This window comes from Schistocerca gregaria, chromosome 1 (genome assembly GCF_023897955.1).
Source record: "Schistocerca gregaria isolate iqSchGreg1 chromosome 1, iqSchGreg1.2, whole genome shotgun sequence".
Lineage (NCBI taxonomy): Eukaryota > Metazoa > Arthropoda > Insecta > Orthoptera > Acrididae > Schistocerca > Schistocerca gregaria.
In genome coordinates this window covers 1,198,774,063-1,198,793,032 of record NC_064920.1, presented here as the reverse complement: position 1 = coordinate 1,198,793,032, position 18,970 = coordinate 1,198,774,063, and the positions used below count along the sequence as shown (strand labels likewise).

The 18,970-nt window shown below is 49.4% G+C and overlaps 1 protein-coding gene across 1 annotated transcript; it reads right to left on the bottom strand.

Annotated features, from left to right (window-relative positions):
• Nucleotides 1–8,830: 8,830 nt before the first annotated feature.
• LOC126298580 (uncharacterized) lies at nucleotides 8,831–16,213 on the bottom strand. Its single transcript, XM_049989993.1, has 3 exons — nucleotides 15,078–16,213; nucleotides 14,157–14,612; nucleotides 8,831–9,155 (listed from the first exon to the last, which is right to left on the bottom strand). The coding sequence occupies exons 1-3, from the start codon at nucleotides 16,211–16,213 to the stop codon at nucleotides 8,831–8,833; spliced, it is 1,917 nt and encodes a 638-aa protein (XP_049845950.1).
• Between the last annotated feature and the right edge of the window lie 2,757 nt (nucleotides 16,214–18,970).

Below are 18,970 nucleotides of genomic sequence, written 5' to 3'. Positions count from 1 at the left end.
CTAAATTGGTGATCCCTTGATGCCACAGAAATTGTCCTACCAACCGATCCCTTCTTCTGGTCAAGTTGTGCCACAAACTTCTCTTCTCCCCAATCCGATACAATACTTCCTCAATAGTAATGTGATCTACCCATCTAATCTTCAGCATTCATCTCTAGCGCCACATTTCGAAAGCTTCTAGTCTCTTCTTGTCCAAACTTGTAGAAACATATAAAATGAAATATAGAAACATAAACAGGTGACAAGTCGTAAGTTTAAATAAAGAAAATCATCAATGTAACACTGGAATTTGCTTAATTTTTCAGCTCTTCCAGGAGCTCCTCGACAGAACAGGAGTGAGCCATGAGGAAACTCTTCAGTTTAGACTTAAAAGTGTTTGGGCTACCGCTACGATTCTGTCCTACATTCCTGTTCATATCCAATCCAATTTCCGTTATACCATTTTCTGAGGCTGTTGATGTCACTCTGTACTCGTCTGATCATAAATATTTATTTTCTTTCCATTTCACTTCAGTTAACACCCTGGATCTAGATTGAGCCTTAGCATTTCCCTTTTAGCTTTTCTAGCTTCCCTAACACGTTCAAACTGCAGACATTCCACACTCCGATTCGGTAGTTTTTTCACCCTTTCCCTTATCGTCACCTCAACACTGTAGCAGTCCCCTCCTGGAATCCAAATGGGAGACAAGTCCGTGATATGTTAGCAACGGAGAGATCATCATACTTTTTCTATTACAGAACACATGTCTTCTGAATACACATTATGTGTTTTTAGTGCCATCGTTCCCATGGCCTTCTACATCCTCATGCCATTAACCATTGGTGATTTTTCCACGTTTTGGTGTCATTTTCCCACCTCAAGGGCAAGAGAGTGTCGTGAGCCTTTGTCCATTCCTCCGCCCTCTCTTACAACGCCGTTGGCTGAATGAGGGTGACTTCATATGGCAGAAGTCTTCTGCGCTATTGCTGATAATCTTTGTTCAAAACTGGAGCAGTGGCGAAACTCGAACCACGGACAGAGGTAGTTTAGATTACCAATCAAATACGCTACTTCTAGATCACTTATTCATCTATTGGATTTGCAGCTCTTTTACTATTTTTTTCGTGTTTACAGTTAAAATTGTAGGACATATTTTTGCCTTTTATGCAAAACACTGTTCTTGTTACCCAAACATGTATCGGCACCTCTGCGACACCATCAGTGGGTTTCGTTTATTGAAAAACTGTAAAAAACAAACGTATTTCAGGTTGTAGACGAGCTAACAAATTGAGTTCCATAATCACTATCCAACTACAGTAGCTACATATTTAAAAAACAGAAATCCAGCCGCAGCCTATACCACAAACTGAAAATAGAAGAAAACTTTCACATGCAGAAGGAGATAGAAGGCAAACAAGTTTTAAATGAATACACTATTCTCTGTAAAGGTACATTAATTAACACATTAAAGGAACTTTCAGAAACAAATGAACGCCGAGGAGTTAGGAGGAACAACAACATCGAGTGCATCGCATTTTGCGAAGCAAAACGGCGTTTGTATAACCTAAATTACGCAAAGTACATGTAATGCGGAAGGCGAAAGAAGAATAATCAGTCACAACAAAACACGAGTAACAAATATATAAGCAAAAGATTTTAACACACCAAAACCACGATTTAAAAAATCAATGCATGTGTTAACTCTCGGATAAAAGTCACATTAACGTCGTTTGGTTTGCAGGTGATAAGCTATCAGTGCAGATGGTCCTTCAAAACCATATAATGAAAATCCAGATAAGAACAAAAACGAGTAAAAATTGTTTTTAGGCCTTTAAATCAGCTAAAACTAAAATATGTTCACTGATGATGACACAATGGTGCCGAAACATGTTTGGACAACCAGAAGAAAAAGTGCTTTGCATAAAAGGCAGAACCTATGTGCAATACCTACACCACTTAGACAAGTAAAACTCTAAATATTTACGTATGCAGCATGAAAAACAGCGTCACGCATCACATTAAAGAAAACTGTAGGAAATGGCGGACACTTCTTTGGGGAGTCTACAGTACACATTCCTTCGTGTGATTCTAAACTCGGTCGCTGGATTCAAACATCCTTTGGCCTGGGTTAGTAGTCGTGAAACTCTTATTGTTTAAGAGCCAAAATAGACACTGTGTCGCGACATGTCGGGGCAGAAAGGAAAGAGGGGCGGGGGAGGTGACAGCAAAGTAGCCACTCAAAGAGAAACTCAAATATTATCAAACTATGGTTACCGATAGAGGCTGACCACTTACACATTTTGAACCTATGTATGGTATCGTTCCAGATATTTTAAGTGAAAACAAAATAATGTATTAGAAATAAATGCATCTTTCTGAGTGCTTACCCAGCGACCAATTTTCGGGACCAAATCGGTTCCTGTGGCCATTCCCATCGCAACAGAATACCGTGTGTGTTTTTCTGATTTCCGTACACATTTTATGGACATCTTCACCTCCTAGTTTCTGAAAAGATGACAAGCAGCTGCAGCAGACTATCTTCAATTGGACTTTTTATTAGCACAAATATAACAGAACACAGGTAGTCTTAAATAGTAAACTTACGTTTTTAGCATTTGTAGACTTAGGGAAAGCTTTTGACAATGCTGACTGGACTACTCTCTTTCAAATTATGATGGTGGCAGGGATAAAATACAGGGAACGAATCGCTATTTACAATTTGTACACAAACCAGACTGCACTTACAAGAGTGGAGGGGCATGAAAGGGAAGCAGTGGTTGAGAAGGGAGTAACACAGGGTTATGGTCTATCCCTGATGTTATTCAATTTGTATATTGAGGAAGCAGTAAAGGAAACAAAAGAAAAATTTGGAGTATGAATTAATATCCATAGAGATAGCCGGCAGGAGAGGTCGAGCGGTTCTAGGTGCTACAGTCTGGAACCGAGCGACCACTACGATCGCAGGTTCGAATCCTGCCTCGAGCATGGATGTGTGTGATGTCCTTAGGTTAGTTAGGTTTAAGTAGTCCTACGTTCTAGGGGACTAATGACCTCATAAGTTAAGTCCCATAGTGCTCAGAGCCAATTGAACCATGGAGAAAAAATAAAAACTATGAGGTTTGCCGATTACACTGTAACTCTGTCAGAGACAGCAAAGTACCTGAAACGAGGATATAATATGAACATCAACAAAAGCAAAACGAGTCTGGTGAGTCTGAGGAAATTAGATTAAGAAATGAGACTTAAAGTAGGAGATTAATTTTGCTATTTGGGGAGCAAAATAACTGATGATGGTCGGAGTAGAGAGGAGTAAAATGTAGACTGGCAATGGCAAGAAAAGCTTTTCTGATGAAGAGAAATTTGTTAACGTCGAATATAGATTTAAGCGTCAGGAAGTCGTTCCTAAAAGTATGTGTATGGAGTGTAGCCACGTATGAATGTGAAAGATGGACGATAAATAGCTTAGAGAGGAAGAGAATAGAAGTTTTCGAAATGTGGTGCTACAGAAGAATGCTGAAAATTAAATGGGTGGTTATCACGTGTCTAATGAGGAGGTACTGAATGTATTTGGGGAGAAGACGACTTTGTGGCACAGCTTGACAAGAAGGAAGGATCGGTTGATAGGACACGTTCTGAGGCTTTGAGAGGTCACCAATTTAGTGCTGGAGGGCAGCGTGGAGGGTAAAAATCGTAGAGGGAAACAGAGATGAATATACTAACCGGATTCAGAAGGATGTAGGTTGCAGTAGTTACTCAGATATGAAGAGTCTTGCACAGGATAGGGTAGGATGGAGAGCTGCATCAAACCAGTCTTTGGATTGAGGACCAGAACAACATTCACTAATTCGAAATTGTCACAGTGGGGTAGAATGGGGATTTTAGCTCTGTATTCTAATATAAAACGGTTCATAAGTCAGTTTTATTTGCTGTATTACACGTGTTTTTCGAAATAACTATTTGTGATTGATGTGGCCATCTTTGCCAGTGTCCCCGACGGGTAGTGTGGCCAATTTTTCCGATCTGACGCCATGTCGGCATTAGTGATCCACAGAAGAAATTATCAAACTGAAGTAAGTAACAACGCACTACATACGGAGGCAAAAAGATGTTAAAACGTTGATATTGTAAAACGTTATTACTGTCCATACAAGTGAGCTACCAAGAGTTATATAAATGACTTACCTTACGAGAGATGACACAAGAATAAACGAGGTTTTACTAAAAAATAACAGGCAAGCTTCCTCCGTCAAACTCAGTCTTATCAATGGTAATGAACAGGGCGGCTGTAATTAAACATTCGCTACTTCAGTGAGCCCTCATGGAAAAACGAGTGAACGTATGACAATTTAACTTTGTAGAAACGGTTGTAAAGGTGTGCAGACGAGAAATAACGAATAAACTATAAAAAAAAAACACTTTTTAATTTCCACATGAGAAGGTAATGTTTGTTAACTGTGCACCCTACTTACATTGCAGGTTACAATCATTGCTCAATGTGACGACCATCTGGAGCTACGCCAGCGTGGGACCACACTGGACGCTGGACGCTATTCTACTGCTGCCCGAAACAACTCACGATGGCTACCTCTCTCTCTATGTTCTTCAGCCTCCACCGTGTGTTAATAACCATTCATAAACCTTGTCCTTCAGGTAACCACATAACTAGAAATTACACATTTTCAGATCTGGTGATACTGGTGGCCACGCAGTTTGGAACAATCGGCCAGTGCTTCCATTTTCTTCATTTTCCCCATCATTCTCAGCCATGGCAACAATAACTTCAACAGTTTGTGGCGTTGTTGAGCGTCAGCCTCTCGCAGGAGTAATTTCCAAATCGCTACTTAATACGAACTTCCGAATCATGTGCCGTAGCCGATGTGCCGAAAGAGGACCTCACGTTGTTCCTTTAATGCGTCGATACTTGAAACCAGCAGCAGCACTATTGGTGTTGTTTTGATAAAACAGCCTCACGAGTAAAGCCCTGCTCATCCTGTCCAGACATATGCTGAATGTCTGCAACTACACTCATGCTCATAAATTAAGGATAAAGCTTATACACGGTGAAACAATGCCCTGGTGGGCGGTTTGCGGGTTTAAATCACCACGGGGTATGCCCATGCGGTGCATTTGACCTGCGGTCGTGGCACGGTGGCGCTGGTAGCAGTCCACATGTTGGTGCATGTCAGAGTATGATGCAACGAGTAAGTGTGCAGAAGATTTCAGACGTGCTAATGGTGACTGTGTGTTGACAATGGCTCAAACAACACACATTGATGACGTTATGAGGGGTAGAATACTAGGGCGACTGGAGGCTGGTCAAACACAGCAGGTCGTAGCACGGGCCCTCCGTGGCCACAAATTGTGATCTCAGAATTATGGCAACGATTCCAGCACACAGGAAGCGTGTCCAGGTGCTACAGTACTGGACGTCTACAGTGTAAAACACCACAAGAAGACTGATATATCACCATCAGTGTCCACAGACGATCACGGAGTACTGCAAGCAGCGTTGATCGGGACCTTACCGCAGCCACTGGAACAGTTATCTCCAGACACAATCTACAGACGACTGAACAGACATGGTTCACATGGTTTGTTCGCCCGGAAACCTGCAAGGTACACTCCACTGACCCTGGTCACAGGAGAGCCCGTAAAGCCTGGTGTCAAAACACAGCACATGGTCATTGGAACAGTGGTCCCAGGTTATGGTCCCAGGTTATGTTCACGGAAGAGTCCAGGTAGAATCTGAACAGCGATTCTCGCCGGGTTTTCATCTGGCGTGAACCAGGAACCAGATACCAATCCCTTATTGTCCTTGAAAGGGACCCGTATGGACGTCGTGGTTTGATTGTGGGGGGTGGAATTGTGATTGGTGCACGTACACCCGTGCATGTCTTTGACAGAGGAACTGTAACAGGACAGGTATATCAGGACGTCGTTTTGCACCAGTATGTCCACCTTTTCAGGGGTGCAGTGGGTCCCACCATCCCCCTGATGGATGATAACGCACGGCCCCACCGAGCTGCCATCGTGGAGTACCTTGAAACAGAAGTTATCAGGCGAATGGAGTGGCCTGCCTGTTCTCCGGACCTAAACCCCCATCAAAAACGCCTGGGATGCTCTCGGTGGACGTATCGCTGCACGTCTTCAAACCCCCACGACACTTCAGGAGCTCCGATAGGCACTGGTGCAAGAATTGGAGGCTATACCCCAGCAGCTGCTCGACCACTTGATCCAGAGTATGCCAACCCGCTGTGCGGCCTATGTACGTGTGCATGGTGATCATATCCCATATTGATGTCGGGGTACATGCGCAGGAAACTGTGGCGTTTAATAGCACATGTGTTTCGGGACAGTTTTCTCAACTCACCACCAATACCGTGTACTTACAGACCTGTGTTGTGTGTGTTCCCTAAGTGCCTATGCTATTAGCGCCAGTTATCTGTAGTGCCACGTTGTGTGGCACCACACACTGCTGTTATCCTCAATTTGAGGATGAGTGTGTAGTTGACACTGATGCTTGCGTTTTAACCCAGCGACGCCGTACTAGTACCGGCGCCAAACAGCAAGGCTCCAGTCTGACACTACTAGTAACGCAAATCGTGCAGCGCATAGCCTGAACATGTTTCCTATGAAGTTATCTACCCATACAGTAAATAATTTTCTGTCTACACTACCTCAAGTAGCGAAGGTTTAATTATTAAGATCCAGTGTAATAGAAGTCGTTTGACCACTTTTCGACAGACAACAGCATTGTTCAGGCAAAAGTATGCAATCTATGATTGTCGTACATTGGCCACTTTACCAAGTCTTGCTCTACCGATATTTCTAATTACGTGGTATTAATAACAGTAATTGGAATCTGAGACACGAACACATAGGTTTACCAAGTATCTTCTTTTACTCGTTGCATTATATTACAACAGCCTTAATTTGATTACATGTTACTTGCCACAAACACACCATATTTGAAGATGATCGTGCCAATAATGCACGTTCACGAAACCATGCTACTTCAGTTTGCCATTTATACGACAGCAGCTGATTGTAGTTGCGCATTCTCGCTGGTTGATTTCGTTCGTTGCTGAAAGATAATATACTCTTAAGAAGCACTTGACAAAAGGTGACATTTTTGTATTCTGCTGTAAGCTGCAAGAAGTACACTACTGGCCATTAAAATTGCTACACTACGAAGATGAGGTGCTACAGACGCGAAATTTAACCGACAGGAAGAAGATGCTGTGATATGCAAATGATTAGCTTTTCAGAGCATTCACACAACGTTGACGCCAGTGGCGACACATACAACGTGCTGACGTGAGGCAAGTTTCCAACCGAACAGAATTTACTGGCGTTGCCTGGTGAAACGTTGTTGTGATGCCTCGTGTAAGGAGGAAAAATGCGTACCATCACATTTAGGACTTTGATAGAGGTCGGATACTAGCCTATCTCGATTGTGGTTTATCGTATCGCGACATTGCTGCTCGTGTTGCTCGAGATCCAATGACTGTTAGCAGAATACGGAATCAGTGAGTTCAAGAGGGCAATACGGGACTCCATGTTGGATCCCAACGACCTCGTATCACTAGCAGTCGAGATGACAGGCATCTTATACGAATGGCTCTAACAGATAGTGGAACCACGTTTCGATCCCTGAGTCAACAGGTGGGGCCGTCTGCAAGACAACAACTATCTGCACGAACAGTTCGACGACGTTTGCAGCAGCACGGACTATCAGCTCGGAGACCGTGGCTGCGGTTACCCTTGACGCTGCATCACAGACAGGAGCGCCTGCGATGGTGTACTCAACGACGAACCTGGATGCACGAATGACAAAACGTCATTTTTTCGGATGAATCCAGGTTCTGTTTACAGCATCATGAAAGACGTACGGTGTTTGGCGACATCGCGGTGAACGCACATAGGAAGCGTGTATTCGTTATCGCCATACTGGCATATCATCCGGCGTGATGGTATAAGGTACCATTGGTTACACGTCTCCGTCACCTCTTGTTCGCATTGACGGCACCTTCAACAGTGGACGTTACATTTCAGATGGGTTACGACCCATGGGTCTACCCTTCATTCGATCCCTGCGAAACCCTACATTTCAGCAGGATAATGCACGACCGCATGTTGCAGGTCCTGTACTGGCCTTTCTGGATACAGAAAATGTTCGACTGCTGCCCTGGCCAGCACATTCTCCAGATCTCTCACCAATTGGAAACGTCTGGTCAATGGTGGCCGAGCAACCGGCTGGACACATTACGCCAGTCACTACTCTTGAACAACAGTGGTATCGTGTTGAAGCTGCATGGATAGCTGTACCTGTACACGCCATCGATGCTCTGTTTGATCCAATGCCCAGGCGTATCAAGGCCGTTATTACGGCTAGAGGTGGTTGTTCTCGGTACTGATTTCTCAGGATCTATGAACCCAAATTGCATGAAAATGTAGTCACATGTCAGTTCTAGTATAATATATTTGTAAAATGAATACCCGTTTATCATCTGCATTTGCTCTTTGTGTTGCAATTTTAATGGCCAGTAGTGTATATTATTATAAACTATGGCTGAGTACCGCTGGCAACACGCAAACTGGGCCGCAGTTTCAAGACCACTGCCGTAGACACACTGTCCTGATCGTACAACACTCTCCGTTACTGTAATCTATCAAACCTTTTACATTTTTATACTTTTTATGTTTTTTATTTGGTTTCCGTTACATTTTATAGTTTTTTTTTAAAGGAACATAATAATATTCGGGCAGTTTAAAATACGCAGGAATTCTGTTTGACCCGAAGCAATTTCCGCATCGAGGAAAGGGAGAGCACGGCGAGGAGAGGGGCCACTATTGGAAGAGACAGCCGCAGAATTGCCGGCCCCAGTGCTCCGCCAGCTCTGCCAACGACAGCTGCCCCCTGCGCTGCTCTGCTCTGTTCTCCGGCTGCTCCAGGCGCAGGGAAAGACGCAGCAGAGCGGGGGCGGCCGGAGGCAGCAGCAGCGACTCCCCCCCCCCCCCCTTTTCCCCGCCACCACCGCGCTGTTCTCGGCACACGCAGGGTCCGGTGGGCTGCGATCTGCGACCCGATTGGCCCGCAGGCTGCCGGACCGCTTTCCAACGACCACTTGCCGCCCTTATCTCCTCCTCCTTCCCTCCTGATCCCGTTACTGGCCTGCAGACGATATACACATTACTGATCTTCCTCTCTCGCTCTCAGGTGTTTATAAACTCCTTACCCTTCTGCTCGTACTCTTAAGGATAAGAAAATTGAATACACCATCTGCTACATTTACGGGAATGCACTTTTTACGTTGATATGGTACAGTACGTGTGGATCGTATCCTGAATACACCTACGTCTACATACATACTCCGCAATCCACCATACGGTGCGTGGCGGAGGGTACCTTGTACCACAACTAGCATCTTCTCTCCCTGTTCCACTCCCAAACTCCCTCTGTACGAGCCCTAATTTCTCTTATCTTCGTGGTCTTTCTGCGAAATGTAAGCTGGTGGCAGTAAAATTGTACTACAGTCAGCTTCAAATGCTAGTTCTCTAAATTTCCTAAGTAGAGACTCACGAAAAGAACGCCTCCATTCCTCTAGAGACTCCCACCCGAGTTCCTGAAGCATTTCCGTAACACTTGCGTGATTATCAAACCTACCAGTAACAAATCTAGCAGCCCGCCTCTGAATTGCTTCTATGTCCTCCCTCAATAGGACCTGATAGCGATCCCAAACGTTCGAGTAGTACTCAAGAATAGGTCGTATTAGTGTTTTATAAGCGGTCTCCTTTACAGATGAACGGCATCTTCCCAAAATTCTATCAATGAACCGAAGACGACTATCCGCCTTCCCCATAACTGTCATTACATGCTTGTCCCACTTCATATCGCTCTGCAATGTTACAACCAAATATTTAATCGACGTGACTGTGTCAAGCGCTACACTACTAATGGAGTATTCAGACATTAAAGGATTCTTTTTCCTATTCATCTGCATAAATTTACATTTATCTATATATAGAGTTAGCTGCCATTCTTTACACCAATCACAAATCCTGTCCAAGTCATCTTGTATCCGCCTACAGTCAATCAACGACGACACTTTCCTGTACACCACAGCATCATCAGCAAACGGCTGCACATTGCTATCCACCCTATCCAAAACATCATTTATGTAGACAGAAAACAGCGGAACTACCACACTTCCCTAGGGCACTGCAAATGATACCCTCACCTCCGATGAACACTCACCATCGAGGACAACGTACTGGGTTCTATTACTTAAGAAGTCTTCAAGCCACTCACATACTTGGGAATCAATCCCATATGCTCGTACCTCAGTTAGGAGTCTTCAGTGGGGCACCGAGGCAAACGCTTTCCGGAAGTCAAGGAATGTGGCATCCGTCTGTGTGTGGATTTTGCGACATGCGGAAACCAGTGGACTGCGACCTGCTCTGTACTGCACAAACACAATCAAGAACCACCCTCACATTTACACCTGCACCCTGTCGCTCCCACACCGAAAGAAGTGTGTGGAATTATCAGCAGCACGGCCTAGGGAACATCAAGGTCGGCACGGGGTGTAAAGATTCCTTAGTAATTTGAACATTGCTTTTATTTTTATTAAAGATACTCGTCTATCCGCCAGTCTAAAATACATTTCCTCAACTAACTTCGCTGAAGTACGGCCCCTATCCTGTTCAGCCATTATACTAACTAAACAGGCTAGGCCATAAATTGGCCCAACGTGTAAAGAGCAACGCAGCAGTATCCAGGTAAACTGCACACAGTATCTCACCACAATCCTGTTCAGTGCCTCCTCATTAGTTACGTGATCTACCCATTTAATCTTCAGCATTTGTCTATAGCATCACATTCCAAAAGTTACTATTCTTGTTGTTATAACCAGGGATAACACAATAACCTCTTCAGTCTGGTTTATTAAATCAGAAATCACTTTTTAACAACTATGTTAGGCAAGCGTCTACCCAGGCTCACACTCAGAAGTAATGCATAATTAAAGTTTGGTTATACCAATGTCGAAATGTTCATGGTGGGGTACACGTCCCGTAATTATTCCCAAGTCTAGTGAAGTTCAGTCTCTCCAAGTGAAGTCGCAAGATTCCCGCCGAGCAGTCAGGTAACCTCCAGTGGTGGGCGAGTCACCCACAAGCAGCTGGAACACGGCGTGCTGCACTTCCCGATCAGAACTATTGTTTGCTCGCTCGCTCGCTGTAAAACGCTGGCTTCATATGCCAGGTGTAGGGGCAGGTTAAGCAGCGGTGCTGCTGTTCCTGCAGTGACATCTTCAGGGTGCTTTTATTCCTAACAGAGTGAGCTGTCCTCACTAGGCGTCAGTCATTGCGACGCCATATTTGTTACCAACATCGTGCTGCGAGAGAAATTACTCTCGCAGTAGATCTGGCCATCGAGTCGTTGGCCTGTGGTGGACCTGGCGGCCCAGACCACGAATCAGGCGACTGGCAGAGTGTTCTGCATCGCTGTAGAACACCCTGGCGATTTGCCGGAAGCGATCCCGTAGGAAAGGGATGCCCGCTTCCTCATGGAGCAGCCTTGCTGGGTAGCGAGGCGGCTTGTGGAGCGCAAGTCGCAGCGCCCTATTTTGCACGCGTTGGAGCGTCGCAATGTGCGTCGCTGCCGCGTTACCCCACACCACGGCCGCATATTCCAGTACCGGTCGGACGAGGGACAGATACATGGTGAGGCCGTGGCGTGGAGGAAGCGTCGATGAGGGATTGAGGAATGGGTAAAGCGCACGAAGGCGCCCCACTGCCCGCCCTCTGACGTCGCGGATGTGTGGCAGCCACGTCAGGTGTCTGTCCAATGTCACCCCGAGATATTTGCCGGTCCGCAACCATGGAATGGGGCCCCCCATGATCGTGACCGGCGGTAGGTCCGGTGGCATCATCCTTCTGCTAAAGATGACAGCCTGGCTCTTCGCAGCGTTAAACTTAAGGCGCCATTTCGTGGACCAGGCACCTAGGACGTCACATCCGAGCTGGAGGCGGCGGCGCATCTCGGCCGTGTTCATGCTGCGGGTGAACAGCGCCGTGTCGTCAGCATAAAGCGCCAACTCCACGCGTGCCACCCGCGGGGCGTCGGCGGTGTACAGGGAGTACAGCAGGGGACCGAGGACCGACCCCTGCGGCACTCCCGCCCGAATCTGCCGGTCGGTGGATGTGCCCTCATCAGCTCGGACGTGGAAAGTGCGCCCCGAGAGATACGAGCGCAGCAGGACCACGTGCGACGTCGGTACCCCGTGCACAAAAAGTTTGTACACGAGGCCGTCGTGCCACACGCAGTCGAAGGCTTTGGAGACGTCGAGAAGTACCGCCCCTAGGTACTCTCGCGTCTCCAGCGCACGCATCGCCTGCTCCACGAGGCGCAACAGCTGCTGTGTGGTAGAGTGGCCCCGCCGGAAACCAAACTGCTCCTCGGGAAGGAGTTGCTGCTCTGTCACGATGCGCAGCAGCCGCTCCACGTACAACCTCTCAAACACTTTTGAGAGGGACGGGAGCAGACTGATCGGCCTATAGTGCGCTGCCTGTCGCGGATCCTTGCCGCTCTTGGGGATGGCAACCACTTCCGCATGTTTCCATGCGGAAGGGAAGGTCCCAGTGCGGAGGATACTGTTAAAGATGTCCGCCAGAGATTGGTGTACCTCCGGCGGTATCATCCTCAACAGGTGGTTGGTGACACCATCGGTGCCACCCGCCTTCCTCGGATTGAGGCGACGGAGCTGCAGGTCCACTTCCTCGGGTGTTATCTCCTCGATCACATCGTCAGCCTCCCTTGCAGCGAGGAAGACCGGCAGGCGATCCTCCACCAGACGAACATGATCGGGATCGAGCACACCATCAACAGGACGAAAATTTTCCGCGAACGTGTCCGCGAGGATGCTGGCTTTAGCATCCGGCTCGCAGACAACGTCCGCGCCCGCATGGAGAGGCGGGACTCGCTGGCGACGACGAAGGAAGCGCTTGGCGGTCCGCCAAGCACTACCATCCGTCGTAGTTAGGGTGGCCACCAAGCCCGCCCAGTCCCGATTCCGATGTTCATCGATGGCTGCCCGAATCTCGCGTCGCGCCCTGTTGAGCCGGCGCTTCGTTTCTGGCTGCCGCGTGAGCTGCCACTCCCGGAAGAGGCGATTCTTGTTTGTTATCGCCTCCAGGATAGGCGGCGGGAGTTGGCGCGACATGTCTCGCGGCCGGTCCGGCCGCCTGGGGGTGGCCGCCTCCGCCGCAGCTAGTGTGTGCCGCGTGAAGAAGGCTAACGCTTCTTCAGCCCCATGCACAGCGGGATCTGGCGCGCCCTCGAGTCGGGCAAGGACCTCGTCACGGAAGCGCGTCTCGTCGATGCCACGGAAGTTGCGGCGGACGGACGGCAGAGATGCACCGATGACGTCCATGTCGAAGACCACCGGGAGGTGATCGGACGACATGGCACATCGAACGGTGGCCGAAGTGAAGTGCCCAACACCTTTGAGCACGGCGATGTCGAGCACATCTGACTGGCCTCGATGGGGGAAGACAGTGTGATCATAAGGCCCCAGTACTATCGCGCCATGCCGCTGTGTGGCGCGGAGGAGTCGGCGGCCGCTGGCATTGGTAACGCGGGAGTTCCACTGCGTGTGCTTGGCATTCAAGTCACCCGCAATGAAGACTTTCCCGCGCAGAGCCAGCAGGGCGTCGATGTCGGCCTCCTGAAGCAGTCCCCTCGGCGGCCTGTAGGCCGCAACGAAGGTGATCACCCCTGCCGTCGTGGTGACAGCCACCCCAGTGGCCTCCACTGTAGTGAGGGGCGGAAGCGGGACGTCATGGTGCTTGAGGGACGCCTTGATATAAATAGCCGTCCCCCCGCCATGCGTCAACCTGTCGGTGCGGTAGCACCGATAGTTGGCCACCTTGACATGTGTCCCCGGCTTCAGAAAGGTCTCGCACACGAAGCAGATGTCAATTGCCTCGTCGCGCAAGAACTCCCTGAATTCCCCTTGTTGGGGGACCAAACTGTTTGCGTTGAAAGCGCAAACGGTGAGGCCATGGATGTGGCGATTATCCATGACGCGGCAGGGTTGCAACGCCGGCCTGAAGGGCCGACGTGACCGCGGTGACGAGCACCGGTAGCTGCTCTAGCAGCTGGCTCAACGACCGCAAGAGCGAACGGAGCTCGGCTGCATCGGTGGCCGAGGGGGCGGCGTTGGCCGCTGGGGCGGCCTCCGCCACTGGGGAGGCCGGTTGCGGCAACTCCGTAGTAGACGACTGCCGCGGAGCGTCGGCAGCCGGTTGCGGCGTAGCACGAGGTGCTGTCGTCTGTTGCGGCAGTGTGTCATCGGCATTCCGGCGTGCAGCGGCATGGGTGGCCCGGCCCGCGCGCCGGCGACGCCTGCGCGGGGCGGCAACCCGCGCGCTCTGCGTGGGTGTTGGGGTGGCCTCCCCCCCGGGCGAAGCCGGAGATGGCGCGGCCGGTTGCCTCGTCTCGCCCGCCGCCAGGTCCGAACGTCGGGCGGTGGCGGCTGATGGTCCGCCCTTGGTGGCGGCAGCAAAGCCGGTGGACGGGTGCACCTTACGAGAGGGAGCAGCCCCTCCGCTCCGGTGGTTTCGGCCCCTTTTAAAGGCCCAACAGCCTCTGTAGCTGGCAACGTGCGCGCCGCCGCAGTTGCAGCACGTCGGCTTCTCTTCCTTGGCAAGCCCGCAAGACTTGCTCTCGTGCTGTCCCGCGCATTTGACGCAGCGGGGCAACATAGAGCAGTAGCGGGAGACATGGTCGAGCCTCTGGCAGGAAAAGCACTGGGCCCTCTTGCCTTTGGCTCGGAGAGGTTCCACCGCGACCCTGACCCGGCCGACTCGCTGCACCTGGAAAACCTTCCGATTTTCCAGGTTGTCGACGAGGACAACCTGGTACAGTGGCATGTCGCGGTGCGTGCGCGGGGACTTCATCAGTCCGGTGGACCGGACGCCGAAGCCCATGTCTTCGAGTTCTTCTCTAAGATAGTCCGCCCCAAACTTGAGTGGAAGGTGGCGGAACACCACCTTCAGAAGTTTGAGCGGCTCAGAGGGGTGCGTGTAGCACCGGAGGCCATCTCTGGAGATGGTGTCCATCACCGCGCGGTACTCCTCGTTGGAGGACACCGTGACCTTGTAGAGGTCACGGCCAGCAGTCTTGACAGTGGCGGACGTGGCCGCCCTGTCTAGTTTTTGCTGGAACTCCTTGTACCCGCCCGCCCATTGGATGACGATGGGCGGGGGCTTCTTTTGGGCCGACACAGGAGGCGCGGCACCATCTTCAGTCGCGTCCACACTGGCCCCCGCGAACGCGTTGGCGGTCGGCAGCGGCGTCGGTTGCTGCAGCGCAGCAGCCCTGGCAGTGCGCCGCCTGGGAGGGGCGACAAAACCATCCTCATCCGGCTGCCGGGAGGTGGCAGGTGGACGAGTGGGCCGCCGCGTCTTCGTCGGTCTCGGCGAGGCGGCGCTCGCGGAGGAGCCCGCGATAGTCGTCCCAGACTCCGTGGTGGAAGGGCGGAAAGCCCTCGAGGCCTTCTTCCGCGGCCTCGCTGTGTCGGACGTCTGAGAGGGAGTGTCGGAGTCGTCATGCGTCATAGCCCGGCGCTTTTTGGGCGCACGGGCAGCGTCAGAGTCAGTGTCACGGCGCTCTGACTCGGCAATGGCCTCAGCCAAATTTGCGTCAGGCAGGTCGATATCCTGCATCTCGGCGGCCGCAGCTAGCGTAGCCACGGGCTCTTCTCGTGTCTTGGGGACCAGGGGTGCAGCCGGGGGCACATCGACCTCTTCAGTGGTCGAGGCCAGCGGCGCAACTCCCGCCGAGGCCGCCACCGCCGGGACCGCAGACTCGCGCGATTCAACCGGCGGGGCTCTCGGTGGCACACCCGACACTTGCTGCCTCGTGTACGGCAGAGTGGCACCCTTCCGAATGTGACAGAAGGCGAGTATAGTCGCCTCGTCGTCCTTTCGACCCGGGTAGGAACCCCCGTGAGCGAGTTTGTTCATAAGAATGAACACTCGATCACGAGAGAGCACATCAGAATCCGAAGAGTCATTCCTGTCGTGGTCAGTTGTTGTAAGCCGGTTCGTCATAAGTGGGGGGCCGGATGGGGCCGCCACCGGGATCAGCTCAGTCGCCTGAGCTGGCCCCGACGGGCGGCGATCCGCCACACCCTTCGCAGGTAAAGCAACCTCTCTCAACGACATCTCGAACAGCACTCGTCGTGTGCGTGCGTGCGTGCGTAACTATTGTTTGCGGCGGCGGCCGGGTTTATATAAGGCTCGCTAGTTAATGGAGGCGTCGGCTGGGGTCGCTGTTTTCCAGGGAAAACCAATCGCAATGTTTCCTGGCATAGCCAATTGCTGTGTGCTAGGCGGCCAGCGATGGTAGCCGCGAGCCACCCGGAGAAGTGCTGCCAGCGATGTGTTTCTCGGCCACGTGAGGGAGCGTGAGTGTGAAGGCGGCCAGCGATGGAAGCAGCGGGCCGCCCACAGAAGTGCGGCCAGCGATGTGTTTCGCGGCCGCGTACTGGAGCGCGTTGTTCGGTGTTTGTTAGAAGTGGTGCATACCACACTTGTCTGAATTGTTTATCGCGCATTTTTCACTTCAATACACGGCTAGACGCCATATAAATACTTTCAAAAAAAAAAAAGACCTCCTAATACTTAAATCCATAAGTGACCGTAACAAATTTCTCTTCTTTAGAAACGCTATTCAGGCCATTGTCAGTCTACATCTTATGTCATCTCTACTTCAGCCGTCATCAGTTATTTTGCTCTCCAAATAGCAAAACTCCTTAACTACTTTAAGTGTCTCATTTCCTAATTGATTCCTTCAGCATTACCTCATTTAATTCTAATACATTTTATGATCCTCGTTTTGCTTTTGCTGATGTTTATCTTATATCCTCCTTTCAAGAGTGTCCATTCCGTCCAACTGCTCTTCCAAGTCCTTTGCTATCTCTGACAGAATTACGATGTCATCGTCAAACTTCAAACTTTTTATTTTTTCTCCCTGGACTTGAATTTCCACTCAATTTTTTTTTGTTTCCTTTACTGGTTGCTCAACATACAGATTGAATAACAAGGGGATATATTACAACTCTGTCTCACTACTTTCTCAACCACTGCTTCCCTTTCATGCCCATCGACTCTTATAACTGCCGTCTGCTTTCTGTGAAAGTTGTAAATAGCCTCTCGCACCCTGTCACCTTTAGAATTTGAAACACAGTTTTCCAGTTAACGTTGTCAAAAGCTTGCTCAAAGTCTACAAATGCTGTAAACGTGGGTTTGCCTTTCTTTAAATGACCTCTACGAGAAGTCGTAGGGTCAGTATTGCCTCTTGTTTTCCTGCATTTCTCCGGAATCCAAATTGATCTTCCCCTAGGTCGGCGTCTACCATTTTATTCCATTCTGCTGTAAAGAATTCGTGTTAGTATTTTGTAACCGTGACTTATTAAGCTTTTATTTCGGTAGTTTTCGCATCTGTCAGCACCTGTCTTATTTATATTTGGAATGATTATATTTTTCTTGTTGTTGTGAAAGATCGGAGTGAAACCTCTAGTCCACTGCGCCAGCTCTCCTGAACAAGCAGACTTCACGCGTGAGGGTCCTCTTCTCCTGACCGAATCCCACAGAAATTGTTTGTGATAGCCAGTTAGGATTCGGTACCTTCCAACACATTATTTCTATTTCATCGCAGTTTGTGATGTACTATGGACCCAGAAAACATCATTCACGTTGGCATATGCATTGCTAGGAGAATAGGAAACGGCTTTCTGGTCTAAAATTTCTTCAGTATGTGTAGTGTGGGCCAACGGAATTGCCGCAGTGGTAGCACCGGTTCCCGTCAGATCACCCAAGTTAAGCGCTGTCGGGCTGGGCTAGAACTTGGATGGGTGACCATCCGGTCTGCCGAGCCATGTTAGCAAGCCTCGGAAACTGACATACGGCAGGGGGAAAGCGGTGTGCTGACCACATACCCCTCCATATCGCATCCAGTGACACCTATGGGCAGGGGATGACACGGAGGGCGGTCGGTTCCGTTGAGCCTTCATTTCCTGATAGGGAGGAGTTAGTTATGTCTAATATGTATTTCAAACAGAGTTTACACTTCAATTTCCTCCCGTATCTGTAGGTGTTTTCTTGAATCTGAATTTACTTGATACACCATGTTTCAGGATCTTCCAACGCCATTAACCGCGTTATGTGTCAATGTTTTGCAGAACGGAATGAAAAAGGTGGAGTGGCTACTTATAAAAATAAGAAATATGTATGTTCGGTTCTTTGCCGATCTTAAGCTGTTGTAAAAATTTGAATATTAAAACAATCTTGATCGCAATTTTTTATTTTTATTGGAGTGTCCGGTTATTCCACCGTCGAGGGTCGGCACAACTTGCTCCACAAGTCCACCCACCCTTCTGGAGTCTGAAGATGGTTGTTCAACAGAATCGAAACTGGTCACTCCAATAAAAATAAAAAGTTGCGATCAAGACTGTTTTAATCTTCAAATTTTAATTGTATTCGATCGCTGATAATGTTTTCAAAAATTTTAAGCTGTTTTCCTTTTTCTACAATTTCCACTTCTTTCATCTGCCGCGGAGCAGGAATGTAGAGGCGCTGTTGTCCACTTCGTCCCTGAATGAACGCTTCTGTTGATACACCTGTGCTACTAATCACGCAACTAGTCGGAAGATTGTTGTAACGAGGCACCGTTGCTGCACCGCATCAGTTGACTGCGCACACCTCCGAAGCCATTCACCCATGCGACTTGGCACAGGGCCGCTATAAATAGTAAAGCTCGCTGAGCCACCCGGCAGAGGAGAGGTTAGTGACAGAGTTCAGTGGGCCTGTTCGTGGGGTCAGGCAGGCTCCGCCAGGCAACAATGCTCCTAGGGGTCTGGGATGTGAAGCCACCGGAATACTCGCACAATCCTGGGAACACGCCGGGCCTTCGCCAAGCGG